Source organism: Vanellus vanellus (genome assembly GCF_965231255.1).
Source record: "Vanellus vanellus genome assembly, chromosome: 10".
In the NCBI taxonomy this organism is placed as follows: domain Eukaryota; kingdom Metazoa; phylum Chordata; class Aves; order Charadriiformes; family Charadriidae; genus Vanellus; species Vanellus vanellus.
In genome coordinates this window covers 2244010-2269060 of record NC_138915.1, presented here as the reverse complement: position 1 = coordinate 2269060, position 25051 = coordinate 2244010, and the positions used below count along the sequence as shown (strand labels likewise).

At 47.8% G+C, this 25051-nt stretch overlaps 1 protein-coding gene across 1 annotated transcript in view; it reads right to left on the bottom strand.

The window, feature by feature from the left end:
* Positions 1-3060: 3060 nt before the first annotated feature.
* ARHGEF9 (Cdc42 guanine nucleotide exchange factor 9) overlaps positions 3061-25051 on the bottom strand; it is a 196386-nt gene continuing 174395 nt past the window's right edge. The window contains exons 10-12 of the mRNA XM_082488354.1: positions 15256-15499; positions 14473-14541; positions 3061-3325 (exon numbers count right to left, since the gene is read on the bottom strand). Of these exons, the coding sequence (XP_082344480.1) occupies positions 3144-3325; positions 14473-14541; positions 15256-15499 (495 nt within the window). The 3' untranslated portion in view covers positions 3061-3143. The remainder of the gene's footprint in view (positions 3326-14472; positions 14542-15255; positions 15500-25051) is intronic.

The window sequence follows — 25051 nt, the reverse complement described above, 5'->3', positions numbered from 1 at the left end:
TCAAGGGGTAATGCATGTCATTTACCTAGGGAAGAGGGGATTTTTATTTTTTATATATATATATAGATTCAGCCAGAGAAATACCGTAAACGTGTAAGTTTGTTACAACTCTCTTGTTTCTGCATATGGAATGGTAAGTGGGTTCCTCCTGTCTGGCATTGAAATGAAAGTCTGTGTCAGATGCTCAGTCAAAATCACCCCACTCTGATTTCTGATTGCATCTGCGCTGCTCCCAGCGCCTCCCGACACGGGGCAGCCCAACCCGCTCCCTCGGGGGAAAGCCACAGAAGGTAGGAAAAGTGGGACCCGGTGCTGGTTCTTCTTTGTGATAACGCTCCATCTCTCGCAGCACCTCGGCAAGTTATGGAGGGGAAGAGCTTTCTTGAGTGCCGTGCCCGAGAGCCAAGCCCCTCTTCCCTCGGGAACGAGCGCCTGCATCTGCTTTGCCCGCCGCCCGGCTTCGGTGAGCACGAGCAACGCTAGTCTGGTTTGGCTTTCCACTTAAGAAAGAAGCTGCGAGTCCAACAAGTGGCCTTGTCAGATCAAGCGAGTCTTGATTTATGATGCAAATAATGGTGTGGCGGTGGTGTTGCTTTTTTCCTAGTGCTGAATATTTAGGAAGCATCTTCTCATAAAAATTATGGATGTCTCATTCTCACTCTCTGAGGCACAAAACAGTAAATGAACAGGCTTAACTAATGTGCTTGTTACTTTTTTTTTTTCCCTAAGCAATTAAAAAGGCAAAGGAATAAGTGAAATTTTCATCACGTTGACAACAGCTTGTAATCTCTCTCTCTTTCTCTCTCTCTCTCTCTCTCTCTCTGCATCTCTCCAGCCATTCAGAAATAGGAAAGCATTTCAGTTCACTGCTGAGAACCCATCTCATTCACTTCTTTAAATACCCATTCTGTTAAAGAAACAAAATAATATTTGCTACACGTTCAAGATTCAAATCTGACCAGCAAAATGCAAAGATACAAAAGAGCATAAAAATAAGTTCTGATAGCAAATCGGGTTGCCTCCTGTTTGGGATTCCCGGGGTTTCGCCGCTGCCTGTCACAGAGGGGCCGCTCTCCCTCTCCAAAACGCTCATCTGGCTTTGCTGTTTATTCAGAGTTTCTAGACTACTAAAAAGTGCTGAGATTATTTTTGTACTTAAATCAAAAATACAGCCACTGCCTTGTAATATGCCCTGAAATAGAACAGGCTCCATGAAATCACTCAAGTCACACTCTCTGCTCTTCCCATCCTCTTGTAATTCTTAGGGGAGGAAAAAAACCATGTCTCTCCCCACTAGTTGGCCTGGGGTGCTTACGTGGTGTATCAGATTCAAAAGAAAATGATAAATACCCTCATCAATCACTTCATCCCCCGTTTTCAAAGGAGCTCGCAGAAAAGCTCTGCAAAGTTTTTAAGTTCATCTTCTAAATCTGGTTCAAGAGTCTCGTTTGCCCTAGGAAAAAAAATCATCCTAGTGCACAATGATTGGTTTTACAAGCTTAAACATAAGCTTTTGCGCTTGCAAACGAACGTACTCAAGGCTGAAATTGTCGGAAGTGTCTTTGAAAACAGAGCTATGAATCTCCAGAGGGAGAAAAAGAGAGAGAAAGAGACCTGGAGAGTTCAGCTCGTCACTCCAGAGCCCGCTGACACTGATACACCTCTGCCCAACCATCGGTGCCGTTTAGGTCAAACTCATCGCTGATTTACATTAGGTCACGGAACCGTGGGCATACGGCTAAACTGCTCAGGTCACATCCGTATCTTTCCTGAGAGGCAGTTCTCAACTCCTCTGCCGCTTGGGCGCGTTAAATATCAGGGAAATACTTCCAGTTACTCGGGCAACGATCCTTCCGCTATGGGGTCACTACGGCGGCTCGTGTTTCGCCCGGGAGGTCAGTGCCCGGGCGAAGCCGGGGATCTGCTATGCAAAAGGGGAGAGCAGGCAGTGAGCGCAGTCACGGTCCTCCCTTTTGGGATCATTGCTCCTGTAAATGGCAATTAGTGGTTCATTAACGCAGGACTGTGCAGGCGTGAGTGTGGCCAACAGGATGGGACCTTAGTTCCTGAAGAAAGAAAACTGGCCATTTGTTGGAATCTAATAGCCAATTTTCCTCTAGCTGGAATGGAGGGCGTGAAGCCATCAGTTTTTAAGCTTTTATCTTTGCATGGACAACAAAGATAGGAGTGGGCTTTTCAGAGTCGTGTCTCAGCTTAAAAAGAAAATAAATTAAAGATAACACCCCCCCTCCCCAAAACAAAACTAAACGCAAAAGAAATAAAAGCCCCTGATATTCTTTTCTCAGTCTTACTCCGAGTGCGAACAAATCACACTGAATTGAGAAAAAGACAGCGCTTAAAAAAACAATGCCAAAAAAAAAAAAAATTAATTGAGGAAACCCCATCTCTCACTTCCTAAATAGCTGATAGCCCTTCTGCTTCTTTTCACCTGCCCACAACAAAACAGTTACAGCCAGAGAAATACTGCGCAGCAGAGCATGGTGCACAGGGGAGCACATCCAGACAGGCACGAGTCAGACCAGAGAATGCAGGACGGGGACGGGGACGGGGACGGGGTCGATGCTCTTCATTGAAATGATAACTCCGGGGACAGCCAAGGAAGGGACGGAGAGGGAGGGAGAGGGAGCAGAGATCTCCCGGCACTCCAAAAAACGAACAACACCCCCCTCCCCCCGCCATAAATAAAATCAAATAAAATATACACCAATGTAGTCCACGAGGAACTTCCATGACGAATTCACACAAGCGAGAAAGCATTCTGGGATGCCAATGACGACTTGAATGAAAATGAAGAAGAAAAGAAAAATAAAATAAAAAAAACGATGTCCGACCAATGGAATAAAATAAAATAGGTCACATGGTTAGAAATCATTGGTGCTTCCTAGTATCTAGTAGCAGATTGCTTCCCAAAAACAACAAAAAAAGTTTTTGGTCCTTCTATATATATACATATATGTATATATATTATTATTTTTAAAATGTGTGTGTATATATATATATGTATATATATTTAGTTGCAACAGTGCTTCTCCGAAAAAAGGTCCATCTATAAATATAATTTTATTTATTTTTATTTTTAAATTTGAGTTCTTTTAAGTTAAAATTCTCCATCTCTCTAGGTATTATTTTTTGAATGGTGTTAACCTGCTGAAGTTTTGCCAGAATGGTGCCTGGCTGCGTCTGGGTTCGGTGAACTCGAAGACCTGGGACTGGGATATGCCATCTGTCACCATGTATTGTCCCTGATTTAATGGATCCTGGGGTGGTGGGTAGGCTGGAGGAACCGACTTGGAGTAGCTCACACCTGCATCGATGATTGGGGGGAAAAAGAAACAGATCAGTCAAAGTGCAATCGGGTCAATAGTCTTTCTTCGTCATGCTATCGCTTCTTACCACTTAATAACCAGGGTCCCACACAACAGGGAGACGGGCCAGAGACGGCAAATCTACGGAGGAACGCAGCAGCTGCCTAAACTCTCAGCTCGGAGGCTACCTACGCTAGACCACGCGTTGAAAGACTGGGAAAAGATCCATTACTTTTGTATTGGCAGAGTTTTGCCTGCCCTCATGGAAAAGTCCTGCGTGACCTAACGAGGCACAACCGCGTGGCCATGCCATACGCCACGTCAGTCTGGTCAGACGATGGACAACAACCGCGTCTTTCAACCCGCTCGCAAATTTTGGTCTTTCCGAGCTCGTTTTTACCCTCCCTCCCCAGCTACGCTTGGAAAGCGGTTTTGCCCCAACGTGCCGCGGTGCCCAGCCCCGAGCAGCGTGACCCCGAGGACCACTCGGCACCGGTTCCTGCGTCAGAACGGAGCAGAGCTGCTTCGGAGGGAGCGCTACGCCGCAGGGACCCGCACCGCCTCAGCGCTACTCTGCCTATACAAAGGGCAACTCATGAGTTTCTTTAGGAACGTTTGTAGGACTTTTCCATAGGGTTCATTTTCAATTCACCAGTCTGGTTTCAGCCAAAACCGGCTGCACGCAGCGCAGAAAAGGCGGATTCTGCTCAATCCAAACTGGTAGCAATGGATGGACTGGCAAGGCTACACTGTGAGGTTCCAGATGCATAATTCCCACGTCCGTGAGTCACAGCTCCTGCGCAGGAAGGGGGTGAGGGGGTGCTGCCCTTACAGCTTTCCCACGGAAAGGGGGAGCTTGAGCAAGCCGGGACCTACACAACCCGTTGAGAAGGATGGTGTAGGAAGGGCGGCTCTGGGTGGATGGAAGTGGAACAGAAGGGAGGTGTGTCACCACCAAAGCGTAGACTACAGGGAACAGTAATACAGCTACTTCTGTATCTCCTTCCCCGCACCACCGCTGATGAGGGATAATCCCTCCTTCAGCCTCGGGGTAGCGTGACCGGCTGGAAACCACAACTCCAGAGAAGGGCAGGAAGGAGGAGCGGGGCTCGGAAGCAGGTTGCTGTAAGCTCTGGCCATCTCTGGATCCCCTCTGCTGCATGCAGAACTGCTCTTCCTTCTGCGGGGAGGGCAGCCCCGGCCGCGTGACGGGTGGCAAGCTTCGCAAGGGCCATCGCGAGGCCATTGCCTCCCCGGGTTTTAACCGCAGGAGCGAGGCGACTCTACCCAAGTAGATCAGTGTCCTCATCTGGAAAGCGGGATGGCATCACCCACCTACCTCACACGAGGGTTGTGAAGCTAAATTAATTAATGTTTGTAAAACACTTTGAGATCCTCGGCTGGGAAGGTGCTAGAGAAGGCAAAATACGGTGATTAGCACCCAGGTACCACAGCAACGTGTGTAAAAGAAATGCGACTCTTTTGCATTCAGTTAGCGGTTCCTACCGACACACAAACACATGCTTTGCGGGGCCAGTGCCGGCCGGCCCGGGCACAGGAAGGCTGCACACAGTCAGGTACTTACAGACACAGGAAAAAAGCCTCACGAATTGCACTCACGGAGCTCATCTGACAACTTCTATATGTTGCTGCAGTATAATTCAGGACCCCTCTTAGATACAAAGCTAAGGCTTTAGTATGGCTTTAGGGAAGAGAATTAATTCGCTTCCCCTTGCGATGGAATTCACCAATCAAGGGTTGTTAAAATCCTCAAAAGGCTCAGACCAAACAGAGATATCATCTTGACTATGTCTAACTGATTTCTCCTTCTTTACAGCAAATACCATCAAATCATGCTGTCCACTGTAGGGAGCAACCAAGACCTTTCTCCTTACGGTGGACAAAAACCACTCCATGATTCATACTTATTCACCTTTAACAAATCCATCATAGTTAATATTTCAAACTTATTTGAAAAGAACAACCTGGAGCTGCTCTGCATTTGTATCTGCATGCTGGAATAGAGTTACTCATCAACAAGTTTTCGACTGTCTTTCCCAAGCTCCTCTCTCCCCCAGAAAGCTGCAGAGCAGAGTGCAGCCCCAGAGCCCTTGCTGTCCTGGGGTCAAACCTGGAACAGGGTCAGTTCTAGGATACCTGAGACAACGTCTGTACCTCGTTGGCAGGCCCCGACCGGCAATTTGAATTTACCACTCCGTGTGACTTAAGCCAATGAAGTCCCACGAGGGTAGAGAACAGGCTTGAACTCATCTCTGCCCTATCTCATCCAGCCCTTCTTCTACCATTGTTCTGCTCTGAGTTGCCTTCTTGGAGGGCAGGTCAACGTGTGGGCAGTGTAACCAACTGCAGAGTCTGCTCTGGAGGGCAAACTCTAGCCCTGAACCCATACAAGAGTGTAGACGTTCTCCTGGAGGCCACCAGCCTTTAGTGCCTTGGCTACTTTTCCCAGCAGAGACTGGTGAGGAATTTTAGAGTCTGTGGGAAGGTCAGATCTGGTACAGGTCCCTTACATGGCTAGAGTTGGGAAATATATCTTCTTCTGTCTGGGAAGTGGTTTGGATCTTCGACCGACCCACAGGACTAGGAATAGTGGTCAAAGGCAAATAGGCCTTGTGCCACCAAGATTACTAACTAATGTTCTCCGACACAAAAGAGCCGTGAATCTAAAGCTGCTCCTAAGGGACACACAGCAGTTGTTTCTGGCTTTGGAAGACCTTGAAACCCCACTGCTTTCATGACATGGCCCAATGTCTTCTGCATCCTGTGGCTGCAGAGTAGCAGTCAGCCTTACGCTGCGTCCGGTCTGCCGTGCTGAGCTGGGCTGAGCTCTTTGGTGTCTCTAAACCAATCTGTGGAGGGTGAACTAATGTATTTTAATCACGGTACAGAAATGCTGAGAGATCTCCTGGGTCAGCAAAATGTTATGCACTCGGAAGGCTGAAGGAGTAGAGGAAGGAGAGTCTGGCTGAAGTCCACTGACACCGATGGAGTTACACTACAAAGAATGTAATCCATGGTCTGTCTCCTCCAAAAGGGAAAAAGGCAGACTCCCCTGGCCAGATCACTAGCAAACCCCATTCAGTTCTTTCCCAAAATAGCCTTTTCGGTCCCAGCTCCTGAAAAATGTCTACCCTTGCTTGAAACCCATGCACATGCTGCCACTTCCCTCAGTAAAGACACTCAGACCCATATTCTCAGAGTGGTTTGCGTGGCCCTGCTCGAGGATCTAGGCTGTTGGCACTGACATCTAAGCTGGATGAACGTCAAAAGCTCCTGGCTGGTTCTACTTGAATAAGCAGCCGCAGGTTTGCATATTTATCGTATTTATCAAATGGCCTCCATGGCCTGAATGATCAAGACCGCGGCTCCCAATGGCATGCATAATTACCGCGTCTCGGTGGGCATGCAAATGAAAACATTTGTGCTCCGGCAAGTCAGGCTGATAATTCCGTAAGAATACATTTTCATGTGAAACAGTGATGCAGCACTTTGCCATAGCTTGAGGTGCCCCAAGAATGGCTTTTTCTTTTTCTTTTTCAGACATACCCACGTTCTTGACAAGGTGGAACACAGGAATTGGGGGGGGGGGACACAACGGGGAGAAGATTCGCCTAATCTGCACATCTTCAAATCCTGAGAAAGAGCAACTCTGGGAAAAAGTATGACGGGTTGGGATTTTTCTCTCCTGCTCTGAAGCAGTTTGCTCCCTCATCAGAACTCGGGGCCGCTGTGCAAAATTGTCTCTTGAGGAATTTTTTTTTTTTTTTTTTTTTAATATGCAAAGCCGTAACTCCACTGCGATTCAACAGAAAGAAATGAGCAGAGCTCTTTCCCAATGCAATTTTGGGCTGCTCGGCGAACAGCATTCAAAGCGCAATGGGAGAGAATCGATAGATAAGTAATGATTTTGAGACACAGCTGCTGCGCTGCCTTTCCAGGGCGTAAGAAAGCAGCTACACGCCAATGACCAGACTTGGAGCTCCTTCTGCTGGTTCATGCATAATTCTGCACTGTAGCAGGATATAAAGGCTGCAGCTGCGTAGCGAGATCGTTCGGCAGGGTGGGGGATGTGGAAATCTGTTCAGAAGGAGAAAAAGAAAACTCTGGGGTTTATAATTTGGCCAGACAAAAACAGTAAAGAGAGATGCTGCGCTGTCAGCTGAGATCATGTCTTTTTTTAGTACTAGGCAACGTCACTCGGAATCTATTGGATTTCTCAGCTCAGAAGAAAACAATTAAAAAGATTTAGAACTCTCTCTTTTTTTCCCCTTCTAGTTCTTTTTTTCAAAGTGTCTCTTCTATTTGAGGTTACAAGATGACTTCAGTAGCACTTGAAGGTTTAGGAGCATGCTATTGACTGACAGGCAATCCACATGGACACGTGCAGACAGAGCCAGTTATAATACCGCAGGACAGCTACGGTAACACTGCACCTTTCCAGGGTTCATACAAAACACACACAGAATACACTCACGTTTGCCTAGGTAAAGCCACGGACACTTGCGTAACATGCTGTTTGTTCCGCCCTCAACCCTGAAGATTTTAGTTTATGCTTTGATCGGGAGCTACTTCATAGGCTTTTCTTCTACCTAGCCGGCCAGATATCGTGCTGTTCGTTAGCCAGAGTTGAGTGGGAGACGGCGAAATATCAACACCTGCCTTCTCGCCCGGCCGAGCGGAGGCTGCGGGTAGGGGAGGAAGCAGCGCTGCGCTAAGGAACCTTTCATCTCCCTCTGATCTCAACAGCAGCTGAGCCAACGTGCATCCTTCAGGAGCCACGCTCAAAAACCCCATGAATTCCGTCTCCTCCTCAATATTGTAACCCATATGCAACATGGCGTAGCCGGGAACATACCTCAAGACCACTAATTGTGCGGTTAATTACTCCTGCGACAGCGACAAGTTTTAAGTTAAAGAAATAAGCAGCAGTAGTGGCTGAGCGGGTACAGCCCTTTGCCTTTCTTCAGCACGTTTCAACAGAGGATCTCAAAGCACTTCACCGCTATTCCCTTGGTTGCCGTTACGTTTAGAGTTAGCAGACTACGCCGTGGCTGGTAGTAGTTCTGTTCCCTCCTTGCAGACCTCGTTTTATCAGCCAGAGGTGCGGCCGGCAGCTGTGAGCAGGAATCGTCTGCCTCCGAGGGCAGTCCTGAGCAGCCGGGGCCCTCATGGGTTCACACTTCCACACTAAACTACTCGACTCAAACTTTGTCGTATTTGCCCGTTACTCCAGAGGAATTTAAGCGGTGCATTAGCCACCTTTCTTTACACAGCCCGGGATTTTACTCAACGGCCCAGCAGAGGTAGATACTCCAGGGATGGTACCAGTGAGGAGATCACCTTTAGCTCTCTTGTCTAACCACTAGCCTAACTTCTGCGGTTTGGAGGAAGAGGGAGGGAAAAGGGCCAACTGCAGTTTGAGAAATGCAACAGAGGAAAGCAGTAATCTCGTGTGCTGGCTATTCCACAGCCAACCACAGTATCTACAAACACTGAGGTAACTTGACCTTCCTGAGTCTATTTATCAAGTCTGTTACCGCAACCCCGTGTCATTAGGCTGGGCATTAAGATAATGATTCCTCATGTGATAAGCAAAAGCTAAGCAAGTCAAGATGGAGTAAATGACATTAGGGCTTGATCAATCAAAGCCAGGTGAAAACTAATTCATCCCATCTTGTACTTACATAGCCTCCCCCTCCTCTGGCATTCTGCACGCTGATAGCAAAGATCACCCATTTCAGTGATAGGAAGACATCAGTTCATCCATCGCTGCCCTGAAATGTGGCCTCTGCTGGGTAGCAACACCGCCCTTACCTAAAATACCTCACCGAACTGAAAGTGCGGGAGTATCTGGGCTGACAAACTTATTTCAGTTGGAATCTCAACAAGACATTGAAGTCAACACCTCGGCTCTTCAAATGAGGGCTGAGGGAAAACCCAAGAGGCCTGTTCCACATCTCACCAACAAACTGCCCTGGAGAATTTGCTCAGAAGCACGTGCCCATTGCCGGGTCACCGGTACCATCCTTGGAGGTCTCCCAGCCAAGAATTTATTCATGATTTGCCTTAGCTTGTACATCTGACCGATCTCAGGGGATACTGCTGACTCCAGCTGGGTTACTAATGCCTCGAGCAAGAAGCCATCTATCTATCTACACTGTCACCAACAAGACCAGTGCTTGCGGACCCAAAGCAGGGAGTGCTTGGGCGAGCCGAGCCGCAGACGGGCCCTGAATAACACCTGCGTTTTGGAGGCTTTGGGTCGGGTCTGTATTTTACAAGCACGGGGATAAGCTCTGTGATTTTGCCGAATCTGTGGGGAAATACCACTGGGAACATTCTTTCACCTACGCTGTGGGGAGCTCTGTGAAGACAAGGGAAGCGACCCTGATTATCTCAAAATGCAAATGCCCCTCTTTGTTTTAAAGCAGTTGGTCTTCGTGTTGCTCAGTCTCAGTCCCCCCGAGGCTATGCCTACACCTGTGAATAGGACGGGGAAACATGTTGGGTCCACGTCAATCTTGTTAGCAACGGAGATGCAATAAAACGGGCTTAAACGCTCAGGAGAGCCACAGGAGGTACCTACAGACTCTGTCACCCGGTAAGACCTGTCCTCGCCAGCTGGACGAAGCCAGCACAAGTACGCTAACACGCAGTCACCTCCTTCTGCCAGGCGGGCTCGCTGGGGGAGAGCTTGGAGGGCAGAAGTTTGAGAAGTCAAAGAAAAGCTGTTGGGTGTTCAGGTCAGGGTTTTTATGACATGGTTCGCCATGAGCTCAAGTGATCAGAACGGAAGAAGTTAGCAGGAGAATTGAGTGACTCGGAGGGTGCTTTACTGCAGGCCAAAGCAGTTCCCGCTGGCTGAAGGTTTAACCCCGGCTGGGTATTTATGGGCAGATTTAACCACAGCATCCTTCGAAGCTCAGGGCTCGGGGTGATTGTGATCGAGTATATATTCCCTCCTTCCGCAAGTCCCAGACCACCAGGCTAAAGGCTCGGCTGGGCTGAGGGCATCTGCTTTGGTGAAGCTGTGGCACAGTGCAGAGGAGAATACACAGGACAGAGAGAAGGGCACGAAGGAGCTGGCTCATGGCATGGGTCTGAAGAGCTCTCCTGGGGCGGGAAACGCTCCCACCCAGCGCTACGGTCACTTCTTCCAATTTGAAGAGACATTTCATTTTCCAAAAAAGGAAACATTAGTGGGAAATGGTGCTTTAAGAATGGGGTCTCCTTCTTGGGCACTGGAACCTCCGATCCCCTCGACACCGCTGGCTGACAGCTTCCAGGAACATGAGTCCTGCACGGGGACAGATGTAGGCAAAGCCGGGGATCAGAAGAGTAACTGCATGCTTCTGAAAGCCCCAAACACTAATCATTGGAGGGGAGATAAAAAGCGAGCAGCAGAACAGAAGCCTTCGATGGATACAGCCACTAAAGGGGTCTTCTGTTTTCAGATGCTCAGAAATGGAAAAAGTACCCTGGATAATCCTGTGTCTATGTTAAGGATGGACTGGAGATCCACAAAGGATCCATTTTCAAGGGAAATTTCGACTTGTTTCCACTGCTTTAGTCAATAACGAGCACAATTTTGGAAGTGCAACTCGCTGCTATCTTAATGTGGCAGTGGCAGGGCAGGCAGCAAAGGTCCTTGGTGGTACCCGGACTTTGCAGAAAAATTGCGCACTCCATCAGCTGTAGCTTAAAAAGGGCTGTGGGGCTTTTTGTTGTTTTTGTAAGTCAAGCCAAATAAATTTCTCTGGTACTTTGCTATTTCTAGGAGACACCACACTGAATTCTAGTCCCAGTTACCACACTGACATTGAAAGAAGCTAAAGGGCAGTAACTGAGAGGCAGAATCTTGAACAATCAATGCAAAAAGAAAAAAACAACAACAAACGGCCCTTTTCTCTATCTGTCAGTAGGGTGCAGAGCCAACACTACCTGTTTACTTCATGTCTAATGGACTTAAAGAAGGCCAAAAATTGGTTTAACGCTGTCTTAAGGCACCTGGTCTAATATCATTACGCTTTGCCCAATCCAATAAGTAGTGCAAATCCCAGTATATTGCTGAAATCTGACCTCGCGCATCATTAAATCGCTTCGGAAGGGAAGGCAGCCTGGCACGGCACACGCGCGCCTTTCTGCGCAGAGGGGAGCGGTAGGAGGGGGCTGCTTCCTTTGGGGATCAAAAACTTCTCAAAACGCCGAGAGTTGTGCTCTCTCTTAATCACCGGCATAAAGTTCCCGTTAATTTAAAAAGCAGAATTTGAAGGTTTCTTCTCCTGCCATCAGCTGATCTCCCAGCGTCTCTCCCTCGCCCGCCGCAGCGAGTGGGCATTTAAACGCTTCCCTTTCAAACGCACGCCAGCCAGCTCCGGAGTCGTACTGCTGGGAGGTGTGGTACAGCAGCGCATCAAATAAGTGGCAGTTTATACCATTTGAAAAATGTTTTTCTGCTTCACCTCTAACAAAGCTGATTGCGTTTTCCATTTCACCTCTTTCACGGCTTTTCTCTCTTCCTTAAGTATTCTGTGACAGGGAAATTACCACGGTTTCCCATTTAAGAGGTGGAGGGGACAACTGAGATAATCTAGAAAGAAGTCTGTAATAGGCATCCGGTGACACGGGAGCAGGGCTCTCGCCACGTCAGGTCGAGCTGTCAAGCCCTGCTGCAGCCCCCCAGACCTGGCCTGCAAAGTCCCTAAAGTTAAATGAATAAATACTTCAGCTGAACGCGGTGGAAGTATTCCTAACCCTAAAGGGCTTCACTCACCGCTTTCCAGCTCTAACTGATGCTCCACAACCAATTGAAAGCCCTTTCCAATGTCGTGCTGTGGGAGGGCAGAGGCAGCGCACGGTGTCCGCAGGCAGCAACCTCCTGCCACGGGCAGAGCCGCCTGCCTGCCCCCAGCCCCGGGGCTGCGCCCCCGCCGCGCCAGCACAGCCCCCAGCGCCCGCCGAGGTCTTTGGCAAAAAAAAACCCAACCCCAACCCTGTTGGCAATATATGTAAAATGCATACGGCAAGATTCCAAAAAAAAAAAAAAATCAATCGCTAAAAGGCAACTCTTGGGAGTTTCCTCCTGCCTCCCTCTTCCGAGCAATGCCACCAGCTCCCTGCTCCGGCAGCCCCCTGCCCCCATCTGGGGCTCGGGCACACACAGGGCAAAGCACAGAGTGAGAAAACTCTTCCGAAAACTCTTCGCCACAGAGTAAGAAAACCACAGAGTAAGGAAAAGAAAAAAAAAGTAAGAGTTTTCAGCAAAACGTTCAGTGCCGGTAGTTAATTTAATTAATCTGAGACTGGGCTATGATTACCACAGTGCAGGACAAAAGGAACAGAGCTACTAATTTAATGACCCTGTTTGTTGTTTTTCAGATTTCATGTCTTAAGCAAAACAACCAGGCTTCACTTCACGTGGGGTCTGACTCAATTTCTGTCTGACTCGAGGACTTCGTCTCATAAAGAGAACTGCCGGTGTTAGAGCGCGAGCTCGTTCTTCACAAAAGGAACGCTGACTGGTGTTTTAGGAGCTAATTAATTTTATAGTCTGAGAAGTCTAAGATAATAGCCCCTCCTTTTTCATCTCAGAGAGAAAGAGAGAGAAAGAGAAAGAGAGAAAACAAGAGAGCAATTGCTGTGTAAGGAGTAAGTACGGTTAGGCATATTATATTTGTCAGGATGCAATCCAGTGATTTAAGTGGGAATACTGGTAGGCATGCTCAGGCACCTTTGAACTGTGTCCCTCAATGACTGAACAGTACAATTATTAATTAATTAATGCCTCAATTAATTAATAATATAATTATTGAAGAGCAAATAACAATTGAAACTGGTTTCGTGGTGGCGGTCATGCAAGTTCTCTAGTTTTCCAGTCGCCACAATGTCCGTGGTTGCGTCCGTGCTGAGGGACAAACATGCACGTGGTGAGAGGCGCATCCGCAAAACCGAGCTCGTGACAGCGTCCGCTACTGCCTGAACTACGTGTACGCCGTGTAAGACACGCGTTCCCTGGGCCCATTTTTGGGTGTGTGCATACTTTTGAGCTTAGAAAATCTGGCCAGGAGAGTTTTTAGAGAACATCTCAGAAGACAACATAGGAAGTTAGTAGAGAGGAGAAGACTCATGACAATGGAGAGACACAGCAAACCAAGGAGTTTACAGTTGGCCTAGCGAACCACTACTGGACCAGCAAAGCCAGTAGACAACAAACAGGTGAGGCAGAAAGCAACGAGCTCCTTCAACGTTTGCAAAAACCAACCCACTGCCTGTACAGAGCGGGGGCGGATCAGCCTGGAACTACGGCCGAGAAGTGCTGAGTTCTCTCAAACCCCATTTGTAGGCCCAGTTGTGCCGCGGTACTTTGGTCACGAATCGCTACGTCTACGACTTTGTGAAGCTTTGGAAAACTTGAAAAATGACCTCTCTGACTTTCCCTCCATATTTACTATTTCCAAACCTGTAGCTGCAAGAGTTATTGCGAGAGATAATTAACGCTGGCTGTTCCGCCAGTTGAGACTGTGTTTAATATCTAGCATGGCATTTATTAGCTGGCTGTAGCCTGCCTGGGTGGGGAAATGAATTTAACATTAGAGAGACAGAATGTCTTTCCTAAGATACGTTTTTTCCTAGAGCTGATGCTACTGTGCTGTCCTTAAAAAGTTGTAGGTAGCCCCAGGAAACATGAGTGTCCCCTTTCCAAGAGCGGAAAAGGGGTAGATCCCTCACCATCTCCAGCATTTTAGCCATCTTTCTTTCTTTGCTACTGGGAGGCTTTGGGAATTAGCAGAACCCCTACCCATCTCCGCACTCACTCCCATTTCAGCCTGAGATAAACAACTGAGATACAGATTTCTGCCCCCAGGGACAGCTTCTGGACATCAGACTGGAGACACAAGATCAAATTCATCTCTGGTGCAATTCCACTGGCTTCAACCACATTAGACCAGAGATTAATTTGGCCCACAGATACATTAAGAAAGGATACAAAGCACAAACGGTATTTTATAAAAAAAGAGAAAGGGGAGGGGGAAATTCAAGGGGGACGCTGGATCCTAACCCAGCAGGATTCAGCCCAGCCCGCTCCACCCTCACATCACCAGGCACAGTGCATGTTGCCGGTTACCTTTTTGCTTACTGACTTTCTTTACTGTCATTGCCGCTTGCCGCTTTTGATTTTCAGAAATTTCAAAGCCTGAAAAAGGGAACACGGCAAACACAATTCAGAAGATTGCTCACAAAGCCTCTTGTTCTTTCGGGGAGGGGGGGAATGTCCTGCACTGTCTGGCAAACCCAGAACGCCCTAGGTGGGAGAGCGTCGCCCAGGGAGCTGTGTGTACGGGCAGGTATTTTAACGGAAAGCAAATCTTCCTCGAAAGGACAGGCCTCTCTATAAGCTCACTTGTGCGGGGGCTGTATGAAAAGTAAGATCAGACCCATTGTTCTTTATACACTATCATAAATATGCCCAGTGCTTTACAGCTGAGCAGCACAAACTGAGCCTGAACCCACATTGGTTACAGTCAATTTATGGGCTGATGCGGAGGGAAGGGCACGGCTGATAAGTCACTGACTTCGCCGCCCTCCTGCCCTGCACGAGACCTGCTTAACCAGAGCAGAAGGGATGCAGCCAGGAGACTCTGAAGTCAGGTGGCCAAAGACTTCCTTCTCCCACAATACCCACGGAGGGCCAGGCTTGAAGCTATGGACAGAATTTGTTCACTGAGGGCCAAAAATAACAGTAACTGAATTAGAGAGAGACCTATTTATGACTATGAGAGCAACCAAGGATATCTGAGCAAGGTTGAACTGTAGTTCTGTTACAAAAAAAATGTGGGCTTCTCCAAGAGTTGGGGCTAAATTTAGCATTACCAACAATCTCCTCTCAGATTCATTTCATATTCCTCACCTATCTTTTCATCTTCTTTTACCATCTTCCTTTCTTCTCTGAAAGCTCTAAGCCATCGTAACTTCTCTTCCAGTTTCTTGGCAAAGAATAAGTGCATTTCCTCAGTCTCCTTGTTATGAAGTTTGAAGGCATTCTTCATGCTGACATTGAAGTCATCGTCTCTCCCGTCTTCTATATCCACCACTTCATATTTATCCATGTCTATGCGACCTTTGTAATACAGAATGTCTCTTCGTATCAGATCCTACAGAGAGAAAAGGAGAGATGGGTTGATCGTAAGATACTTACAGAGCCTGAACTCAGCAGGGAATTCGCGGGAGGGCTGAAGAAAAGAAAGAAGCAATGGTGAAACCTGGTCGGATTCTTCAAGCCTCATCTGCTGTGAATATGTTTGCTGCTGGCTAAACAAATAGGGTAGATCGCAGGCATAAAAGAACAAAACAAATCCTCACATTGCAAACTTTTGCTTGTAGGCGTGAAGAAACGCCTGGGAGTAGGTAACGTACTTCCATCATTTTCCACGATGGGAAGTTCTGTTCCACAGGATGAGAAACTGGAACACGCAGGCCACTGGCCTGATGGGATTCCTGTGCTGCAAACGAGGCGCTGGAGAAGCATAACTCTTGAGAAATGAGCTCAGCACATTTGGCAGTGCAGACTGGGTAGCGTATCTCTGTTTTCCAAACCCATTCTCGGGGTCCGGGGCGATGGGTCTCTACCCCTTCTCATTGGAACACACTTCCCATTCACACACCCCTCATTGGCGAGACAATCACCCTGATTCTCAATTCACACCACTCCTAACCTATCTCTGTCCCATTACGCCCTGGTTTTAACCTCTTGATCCGGCTTAAGTTTTCCTTTTTCCCTCCTTAATGTTTACAACCTTTGTAACCAAACCTGTTCCTCCTCATCTCCTTCCTAAGTTGATTGTTCCTGTCCCTTGTTTTTCAGCAACAGCTCCTTTCTCTACGTTGGGAAGGAAAAAGCAAAACAGTCTTCGTTATTAATTTTTCAGAACTCATATGAGAACACCGCCAGCTCTGTGGCCGTTTGACATGCCTGGCGCTCGCTCTGCTCCGCTCCGGCAGCAGCGCTGGGTCTCGGCTACCACGATATCCCCTGCCAAAGCGGGGAGGGCACGCGGTCACGGCAGCTGGGAGACAGCCGTAGGCGGCACTAAAAAAAGGTGTTTTGAGCTCTATCGTATCAACTGCTCAATCATAGATGTGAAATTGTGGATGCTGATAAACTGTAGTAAAAGAGAGATAATTTCCCATTTTCCCCCTTACCTTCTTCACGCTTATTTTGGTTTTGCCCACCAAATTTTGTACTGCCTTTACTGAAACTATTCCTGATTTATACTGGTGTAAGAGGAACACTTGCCCCACATCTCTGTATCTTTATAGGAACAGCTAGCAAAAAATAATCATCAGAAAACTGAATGTTAATTATACAGTCATGACCACCTAAGGTGATTCGAGTTACAAGGCACACATTGAAAAAGCCAAATTTAGCAACACAGAAACAAGATTTCCTTCCTCTATCCACTCTCAAAAGCCAATATTTAGGTGTATGAAATTAGTTTCACTTAAATATTTTTTGATTATTGAGAGTGCCCTAAAGATAAATGCTATATCAAAGGATTCATTTAAGAGGAAAAGTAAAATCAATGTACAGCATTTATTTACTCAAATGAGATTCAGTAGTGAGTTTTTTTAAAGATAAGCAGTAGGTATTATTTTAAACAAATCATTAATCTCGGATAATAAATTGTACATCCTAATTTTTTAGCAAACTGGCTCATGGATATGCCAGACAGTATTAATGATCATGAGACAGGGCACTGTCCAGAAACCCGTAGTCTTTAAAACCTGGCTCCTTCCTCTGGAATGCTCTAGGGGCGAAAAAAATAATCCACTAACTAATGTATTGTACAAACATCTTCCTCTAGTCTGTAGGCTTTGAGTAGTGATGCTGTCCAAAACATAATAAAAGGATATTTTAGGCTGAATATGCAATAGAAAATCTTTTCTGTTTGATCCTAACTTGGAAAAGTGCTTTTTGCCTCTCCCTCTGCGCCCCGTGCAGTGCTGAGAAAAGGCTGTAAGCATCACTCCAAACTTGTTCAATTAAATCAATACTGCGCACTGTGTTTAAATTTGAGTCTTGGACTAGTTCTTAGAAATAGCATTTATCTTCACCACTGTCTCAAAAAAGCCCGATAACAAATCCCATAGGAAAAAAGTTGTGCTCCTTAAATTCGCTATCCCAGGAACCATTCTCCTCCCCACTGCTGATGAAAACTTCCCAAACACAACACCGAACAGACTGTGCTCGTGAGTGAGACGGGTGAAGTGGGATCAAACGTATTTTTCTATGCAATATTCATGATTATGTAGAGATTTGTTCATAAAAGGTATTACAAGAATAAATCATCACAATCCTCCTTCTCACCTGGCTCTGAAAACACACGGCTCTGTGCATTAGCCTTTTTCTTACACATACTAAATACATTTTTTCCCCTCTTATCTCTCCAATTTTGATTCAGAAAACATTACGAGCTATTTTTAATGGCTAACGCTAAGGGAAGGTTTTAACAGCTTTGTGCTGTCATTATACTTCCAGAGGACAGTACATCAGGTTTGGACATGCCTGACTGAACTGCTCCATCCATTTCCCCTCCACGGCGGCAGCAGGAGGAGCCGCTGCCTCCCGCGAGGCTCCTGCGGCGCGTCTGAGCGGCTCCCGTGTTGTGCAGGTGTTGCAGAGTACTGGATGTGAAGATAACGGTGTTGCCTAGGAGTTATCGAAGGAGCAACGAGGAGATAATGGAATCGTACCAGCGCTTCTGGAAATGAAATGGCCCCACAGAATATTACCGTTGGCGAGAAGGCAACAGCGGGAAAGAACATGCTCAGCTATGGAGACTGTCTGCAGAAACCGCACGGAGGAGAAGCGCGGCGGTTTTGTCGGAGCGTTGAGCGAGCACATGGGCGAAGGAGGGAAAGACGACACGCGCACAGCCCCTGCCTGCCACTGGTACTCTCATTTTGAGAGGAAACTAGAAACAAATGTAGGAGAAACAATCCTCTCTTCTCCCACGGAGCTCTCAGCCTCCAGCTGGGAATGTTCTGGTGGACAAAGAGCCCCCGAGGTGGGGGGAGGCCCAGAGCAGAGAACGGTGTTGGCACGGGGGAGGATGAAACCATTCAGAGAGGTACAGAAAAGGTCGAGAGCTCAGAGCAAGTCCATGCCTGATGTTACCCGAGCGTGGGTCGCTGCCCCGTGCCAACGGCGCGTTCCTTTGTACTTCCACGAAAGAAGGACCATTCCCCACTCGTTGACTATGAAGTCCAGCACCGATACCCCAGGTTTTTAAGAGACCCTTTATTTTTTGCAGAGTGGTAGAGCACATAAACAGCTCAGTGACTAGCACGTCTCTGCTTGTGGAAGACGCTCTGTACGCACCCGGTTTCGAGCAAGTTGAGTCCATGTAGCAGGTTAGGAACTGTAACTGGGTAACGGCATTTCTAATGGGTCATGCATTTCCTACTACCACTTCTCCTTTCTCCCCCTCTTCTTGGCAACACTGAGGAAATAGATATTACTTCCTACTTTTAACACCCATAATATGGGAAACATAATAATTATTTGATCCATAGATACTTTATCACATATGCTCCTATGACTCTTCAAGAATACCATATATTACTGAACTCCTTAGTGAAGCATGGGCAAACACACTTGGCTTACGCTGTAATTGATTTCGACAAAGTTTAGGAATTCAATCTGGGCTACCTGAGAGATGTACAGCAAACAAGGCCACCCCCCTGTTTTACGGAGCTTTGTATGCACGTGGACAAGAGAATAAAAATTCAGGGAAGAGGCAGGCAATGGAAGCGACGCCGCTTTGGGCGGTTCCCGCAAGACGCAGAGAGAAAGCCCGTAGCAGCGTTGAGAAATGAACCTTGTGGTTCTGTACACCACTTCTGCTGACTGCAGGACTGTCTTTCCTCGAGCACGTAAACTGAATCAAACGAGAACCCACGAGATAAAGGAAAGCAGATGTGTGGCTGAGGGTGAAAATGGATTGTTTGAACGGGCTGGTGTAAGTACTACATGGCAGAAGGGGATACAGGAAGCAGAGATTTATCAGCTGTCTAAGCAGCCACGCTGTCGGAAGGAGCTCAGGCTTAGGGGAGGGCAGAAACGGCAGCTGGGACAGGCTGCTGCTACTCCTCCTGATTATCCCAGCGATAACATACGAGAAAATTAGGAAAAAAATATTAAGCTATAGAATTTACCTTTGTTTATACGCTGGCTATATCAGTATAGTATTATATATGACCCTGTCTGCAGTTAAGCCAGGGTGACGACTAGCTGGTTTACACCATCCAGTTTGGAATGTCATACAAAATTATTTTTTGTAGTTAAAGCAGATAAGTGCAAGGAAATAGAAAAAGACAAAAAAAAAAAAAAAGACTCAAAACTTGATCAGTGGGGAAAGGCCAAAGAAAAGGAGTTGTTTAATCTAGAAAGGACATAAATAAAAGGGAATGTGCTATTGGTATTCCAATATGTGAAAGCAGCTTCTCTTCTAAGGAGGCTGGTGATCAATTATTCTCCATTTTGATTGTGGCTCGGCTTAATTTCCCACAAGGGAGAACAGGATTAGATGCTTGGAAAAAAAAAATCTTTCTAGCTCTAAGAGTAGTTAAACACTAGAACAGACAAGATAGGAAAGTCTCGGGACAGCATTCCTCGGAGAGTTTCAAAAATAAGGTTAGACAAACATCCATCAGAGATGATCTGAGTATACTTAATCCTGCGGAGGGAATAGCTCGTCTCCTGGGGTCCTGCCCAGCTCTGCATTTTGATGATGTCTAAGAGAAAGGTGACAGATGGAGGAGAAAACGGGATGAGAGCTGGTATTAGTACGGACTTCAGGGGAGAAGCCCGAAGGCGCAGAGGGGGACAGCGAGCACGAGGAGCGGTGACATAAACCTGCGGTCCCTGCGGACAGCAGCCACACGGCATTGCATGGCTCTTAAGGAAATGGATGCATCTAGGTCATTTGCACTTATTTGTCGAAATATGATCTTTTTTTACCCTACAGCTTCTATGATTTCGTTTTCGCTCCCTCGCTGAGGTTAATTAAGCTCTTCTGAATAACGCTCTGCAGTCTGTTCACGTAATACATCCTAAGGATTCACGAGGAAAAGATGAAGCCAAAATAAGTAGCATTTGATGGGAGCACAAAACAAAGGTTTGACACATTACATAAACCTACCACAATTCTGCTCTCTGCATTTGCTTTGTCGGAGGTTTACAGCTGAAGCGCTTGTCCCTGAGGTAGCAGCCGCGCTCAGGGGGATGTACCTGTGTGACCTGCTCGGGACATTTTCTCCTGCTCTCACCCCGACTTAAATCTCCCCCTTTCACAGTCACCTCCAAGGGGAGAAGGTGACTTTCTCTAGCTGCGCTTGGAAGAAAAAAAATCTCATTTGTGACCATTGTAAGGAAGACAAGGCTGGTCTTTTGTTGGAAAACCTGAAGATCTGATGTTGGGATGTGGCTTCCACAATAAATTATGCACCTACCCCAAATTATTGCAGTGGATATAGAATCATAGAATCCTAGAATGGTTGGGATTGGAAGGGACCTCAAAGATCATCCAGTGCCACCCCCCTGCCCTGGGCAGGGACACCTCCCACCAGCCCAGGTTGCTCCAAGCCCCGTCCAACCTGGCCTTGAACACCTCCAGGGATGGGGCAGCCACAGCTTCTCGGGGCAACCTGCACCAGGGGCTCACCATCCGCACAGGGAAGAACCCGCACAGGGAAGAACTTCTTCATAATATCTCATCTAAATCTCCCTTCTTCCAGTTTGAAGCCATTCCCCCTCGCCCTCTCACTCCATGCCCTTGTCAAAAGTCCCTCCCCAGCTCTCCTGGAGCCCCTTTAGGGACTGGAAGGCGGCAATAAGGTCTCCCTGGAGCCTTCTCTTCTCCAGGCGGAACAACCCCAACTCTCTTAGCCTGTCCTCCCAGCAGAGGGGCTCCAGCCCTCGCAGCATCTCCATGTATCTATCTATCTAGACAGATACATAGACATCCATCAAAAGGATTGCACCTGTAAATCAGACCATTCAGAAACTCTTACTATTAAATTGCCTTCTACTTGTCTTTAGTACTGCCTTCTCCTCCTGCTCCCTAGCTTTAATCAATCACTCCTTTTCTGCCACGAGCACCCCAGGCCATCGCTGCGTGTGGCAGGCACTGCCTGCGCAGGCTGTGCTGGGGCAAGAGCCTGGAAGAGTCAAACCCTCCCACGATGCTGTGGAGGAAATACAACACTCATCACAAGGAGGGCAAGCTGCCTGTGCGGTCGACTGCTGGGGCAAAACGGCATTGGAATGAAAATCTCTTCAATGGCTTAAGCAGCACATAGCTGCTGCTATGCATAAGGAGGGAATTTTCCTCTCCATCAGAGGGCACAGGTAAGCACTCGAGAGGACCCGGCGTGGTGTGCGCCCCAGGTAATTTGTTCCTGGTAGCTTCGCCAGCAGCCATCTTCATGCAGTTCAGAAACTCCTCCCTTTTATTTCTCAGCGGGTGGCACGCGAGGATGGACGGGGAGGTCTTAAGCAAGGGTTACGATTTCAGGATGGCACATTTTTTCAAGTGCTATGGTTTACTCTATGCTAGGTCACACTCTGCTTCTCATGCGTAAAACTAATCATCTGTAAAACACAAGTGGAGAAAGAGCCATTTCCAGCCGTGAGTCATTAGATCCCTCTTACGAGCTGACAACATCAAAGATGCCAACCGCAGAATAATCCCTCACAAGGTTCTCATTGCACATGTAGGTTATTGGTCTTCCTGGTTATCAAAATCCCGCGTATTCCAACGGCAAAGTAGTCTCAAAGTGACTTGGGGAGGAATTACGCACTCTGAGTACATGGATGCAGTCAGGTCTTCTAAGTGCAGGTCCCGAGGCTGGCAGGGACTGGCTGCGGGCCTTCGGGTGAAACGCAATTCCTCCCTCAGTCCTTCCCCATCTCTATAATGAGATAATGATATTTGCTTATTTTACAGGGCAACTGGGAGCTGTAAATAAGTAATCAGTGAAAGACACATTGGAAGCCTTTGATGGTGGATCTTTAACAGCTCAAAGCCGTGTAAGAATAGCTTAGCGTTACACACGCGTCGGGATTCGGAGCCGGCAGACCCAGGGGAGGCAGAGAGGAGGCTCGGCAGGCGGCAGACGCAGCAGCGCGCAGAGCCCTCCGTCCCTCCCGCGAGGCACAGGGCAGCCCGAGTAACACACAACAGGGTGGCTCTTCCGCAGGGGATCATCGCTCCATCCCACCCCGGCTTTACAGAAGACCATCCCAGTAGAGGTTTTCTGAGATATCTTCCTCTTGCACCGAGCGGGGGTGACAGGGCAAAGTCGCGTGAGGGGTTTTTCTCCCCCTCACTCTTCCCTACCTGAGATTGTGGGTCGGGGTGAGGAGTGTCGCCGGTGAAGCAACAGCCCTCGCAAGCGCTCACGGGGTTGGAAGGGCGAGAGTTTTACACTGCGTACCAGTGTAAAAATAAATAAAGCGAAGCCAGGGCTTGCCTGAAACAACTAATAATTGAGCCGCAACACAGACAAGGCAGCAGTGCCCTCAGTGTAAAAAGCAGCAATCCCTGCAGGCTGTTTTTGCCCAGGAGATGATGCGTTCTTCAGGTATCAAAGGAGGATGGGGATCCAGGGACCAGGCTGGAGAGACCCACCGACAGGCAAGCTCTACAGCTTGGTGAACAGTTGACGTTGAAACAGTTGATGAATAGTGAATAACTGATGCGGAAATTGGGGAAAGACTAAACCAGGCTCCATAATAACTGCATCCGAACACCAACCCATGATTTGGAAAAGGCAGAGGTTCAGAAAAGGCTGAGTTGTCTTTTGCACTAAGGTGTGGGTCTCAGCCCCCTCTCCCGTGATTTCTGGGCAGCGACTGCAGAGCAGAATGGAAGGAGCAGAGGGAGCGAACAGAGGTTTTTTCAACTTGCTCCTGAAATTTGTCCTGATTTTCCTGCCTGCCTGCTCTCTGTCTTCACTCTGCCCAGCCTGCCGTGAGCAATGAGAGCATGGCACGCTGCCACTTTGCCATGTCTTTGGGTATCTTTAGTCAGAAGGGCTTTCAACGTTCTTTCGCTTTTTAAAAAAAGATTCAGAGCCTACATTTTTAAAATCTAATTTACCTTAAAGCGACCCTTTGAAGAAAGCAGCCCAGCCTGCTTTTCATGAACACCAAGGACACAGCTTTCCGTAGCATTTGTTAATTTAACTTAACCCTACTGCGGGCTGACTTTTAAGGTTTTTACGCACCGTTCTCATCGACCTCCCCGGAGCCGAGTGCACTGCAAAACTGCGCCTCTCTGTCCAAACGAGACCCTCAAACTCAAAGAACCCTTTTGAATGTTTTCATTCTAAATATTCTTGACATCAGAAAATAAATCTAAGCCCTGCTAAATGGTTGTATGCCAGTGAGTGTGAAGCTTCGCTATCACGCTGGCGGATACGGCAGTTTGGGCTGAGCCAGCCTTTAGGAGCAGGGAAACGGGGTCTGCACAGCGCAACATGAAAATGCAATGAGGGACGGGTCGTATTGGAAACAGGGGGATATAACACCACCTCCCCGACACGACCTTGGCCACCCACTTCCTACCGCAAACTTCCCAGGATGGGCCAAATTGTTTGTTACAGGTTTCCCCAGGGGCTGCCATGGGAAGAGGGGAGCCGAAATCTCTGCGATATCAATTTATGTAACTCCTCCTTGCACAAGGACAGCTGTGCTGGGGAGGTCGGCAGATTCCTGCCAAATTATTCAGCAGTGTCTGTCTCCTGTGTTTGGAAAGAGACGTTTGATTCATCCTTGCCAGCTCCACGGAGCTGCAGTGTGGGATCCGAGTGGGGGAGGATGGGAGCTGGAAGCATTTCTGTGGAAATGCTATTTTCGTTCAATGTATTTAGTTGAACATCAGTGGCATTTTGATGCCTTGTTCCACCTCAAGCCCAGTCATATTGGCTGCGAAGCAGCGAGACGAGGGCGAATGCGTTTCCAAAGAACTAATAACAGGAAGAGACGGGAAACCCTTCTGCAGACACGTCACTCGGCTTTTCTGGTCTCTCCAGTTTGCTCCCAGGGGCTTAAAATTGTGCTGCTGGAAGGCCACAGCAGGAGGAGGGTTGGATTTTCAGCTCTTGAGGTTTCGCTCGTGGGCCAGATTTACACCCACTGCAATTACAGGAGCGATAAATTAGGCACAGAGTATATTGTATGGCATCTTGCATATCTGCATGGCTGTATGAGCAGCCTAAACCTGTTCCCTATCCAGAAAAGAAAACACAGACTGTGAAGGACTCTAAATTCAGCCCTTTCTGGATTTTACCATTGAATTAGCAACTTACAACCTCAAGCCTTCTCCTGCGCTCCTCCAGCTGGCTCCTCCGGCTGACCCTGACGTTTTTCTCCCTACACTTCTTGTGTCCCAGTGACCCCTCTGATTCTGCTCTTCCCTCTCGGCTATCGCTCACCGAGCAGCGAGAAGGCAGCTCCTGCCCCCCAGACGGGAGCCCAGCAGAAGGGCAGCAGGTTGCCCGCTCCGCTCAGTACGGCCCATTAGCACGAGTCCTCCTGCAAAACCGCGCTCAGGGCACATACCCGTCACCTGCACATCCCCGCAAAAGGGTCACCGAACAAACGCATTCAGGGCAATTTTAACGATTAAAAGGAATGCCCT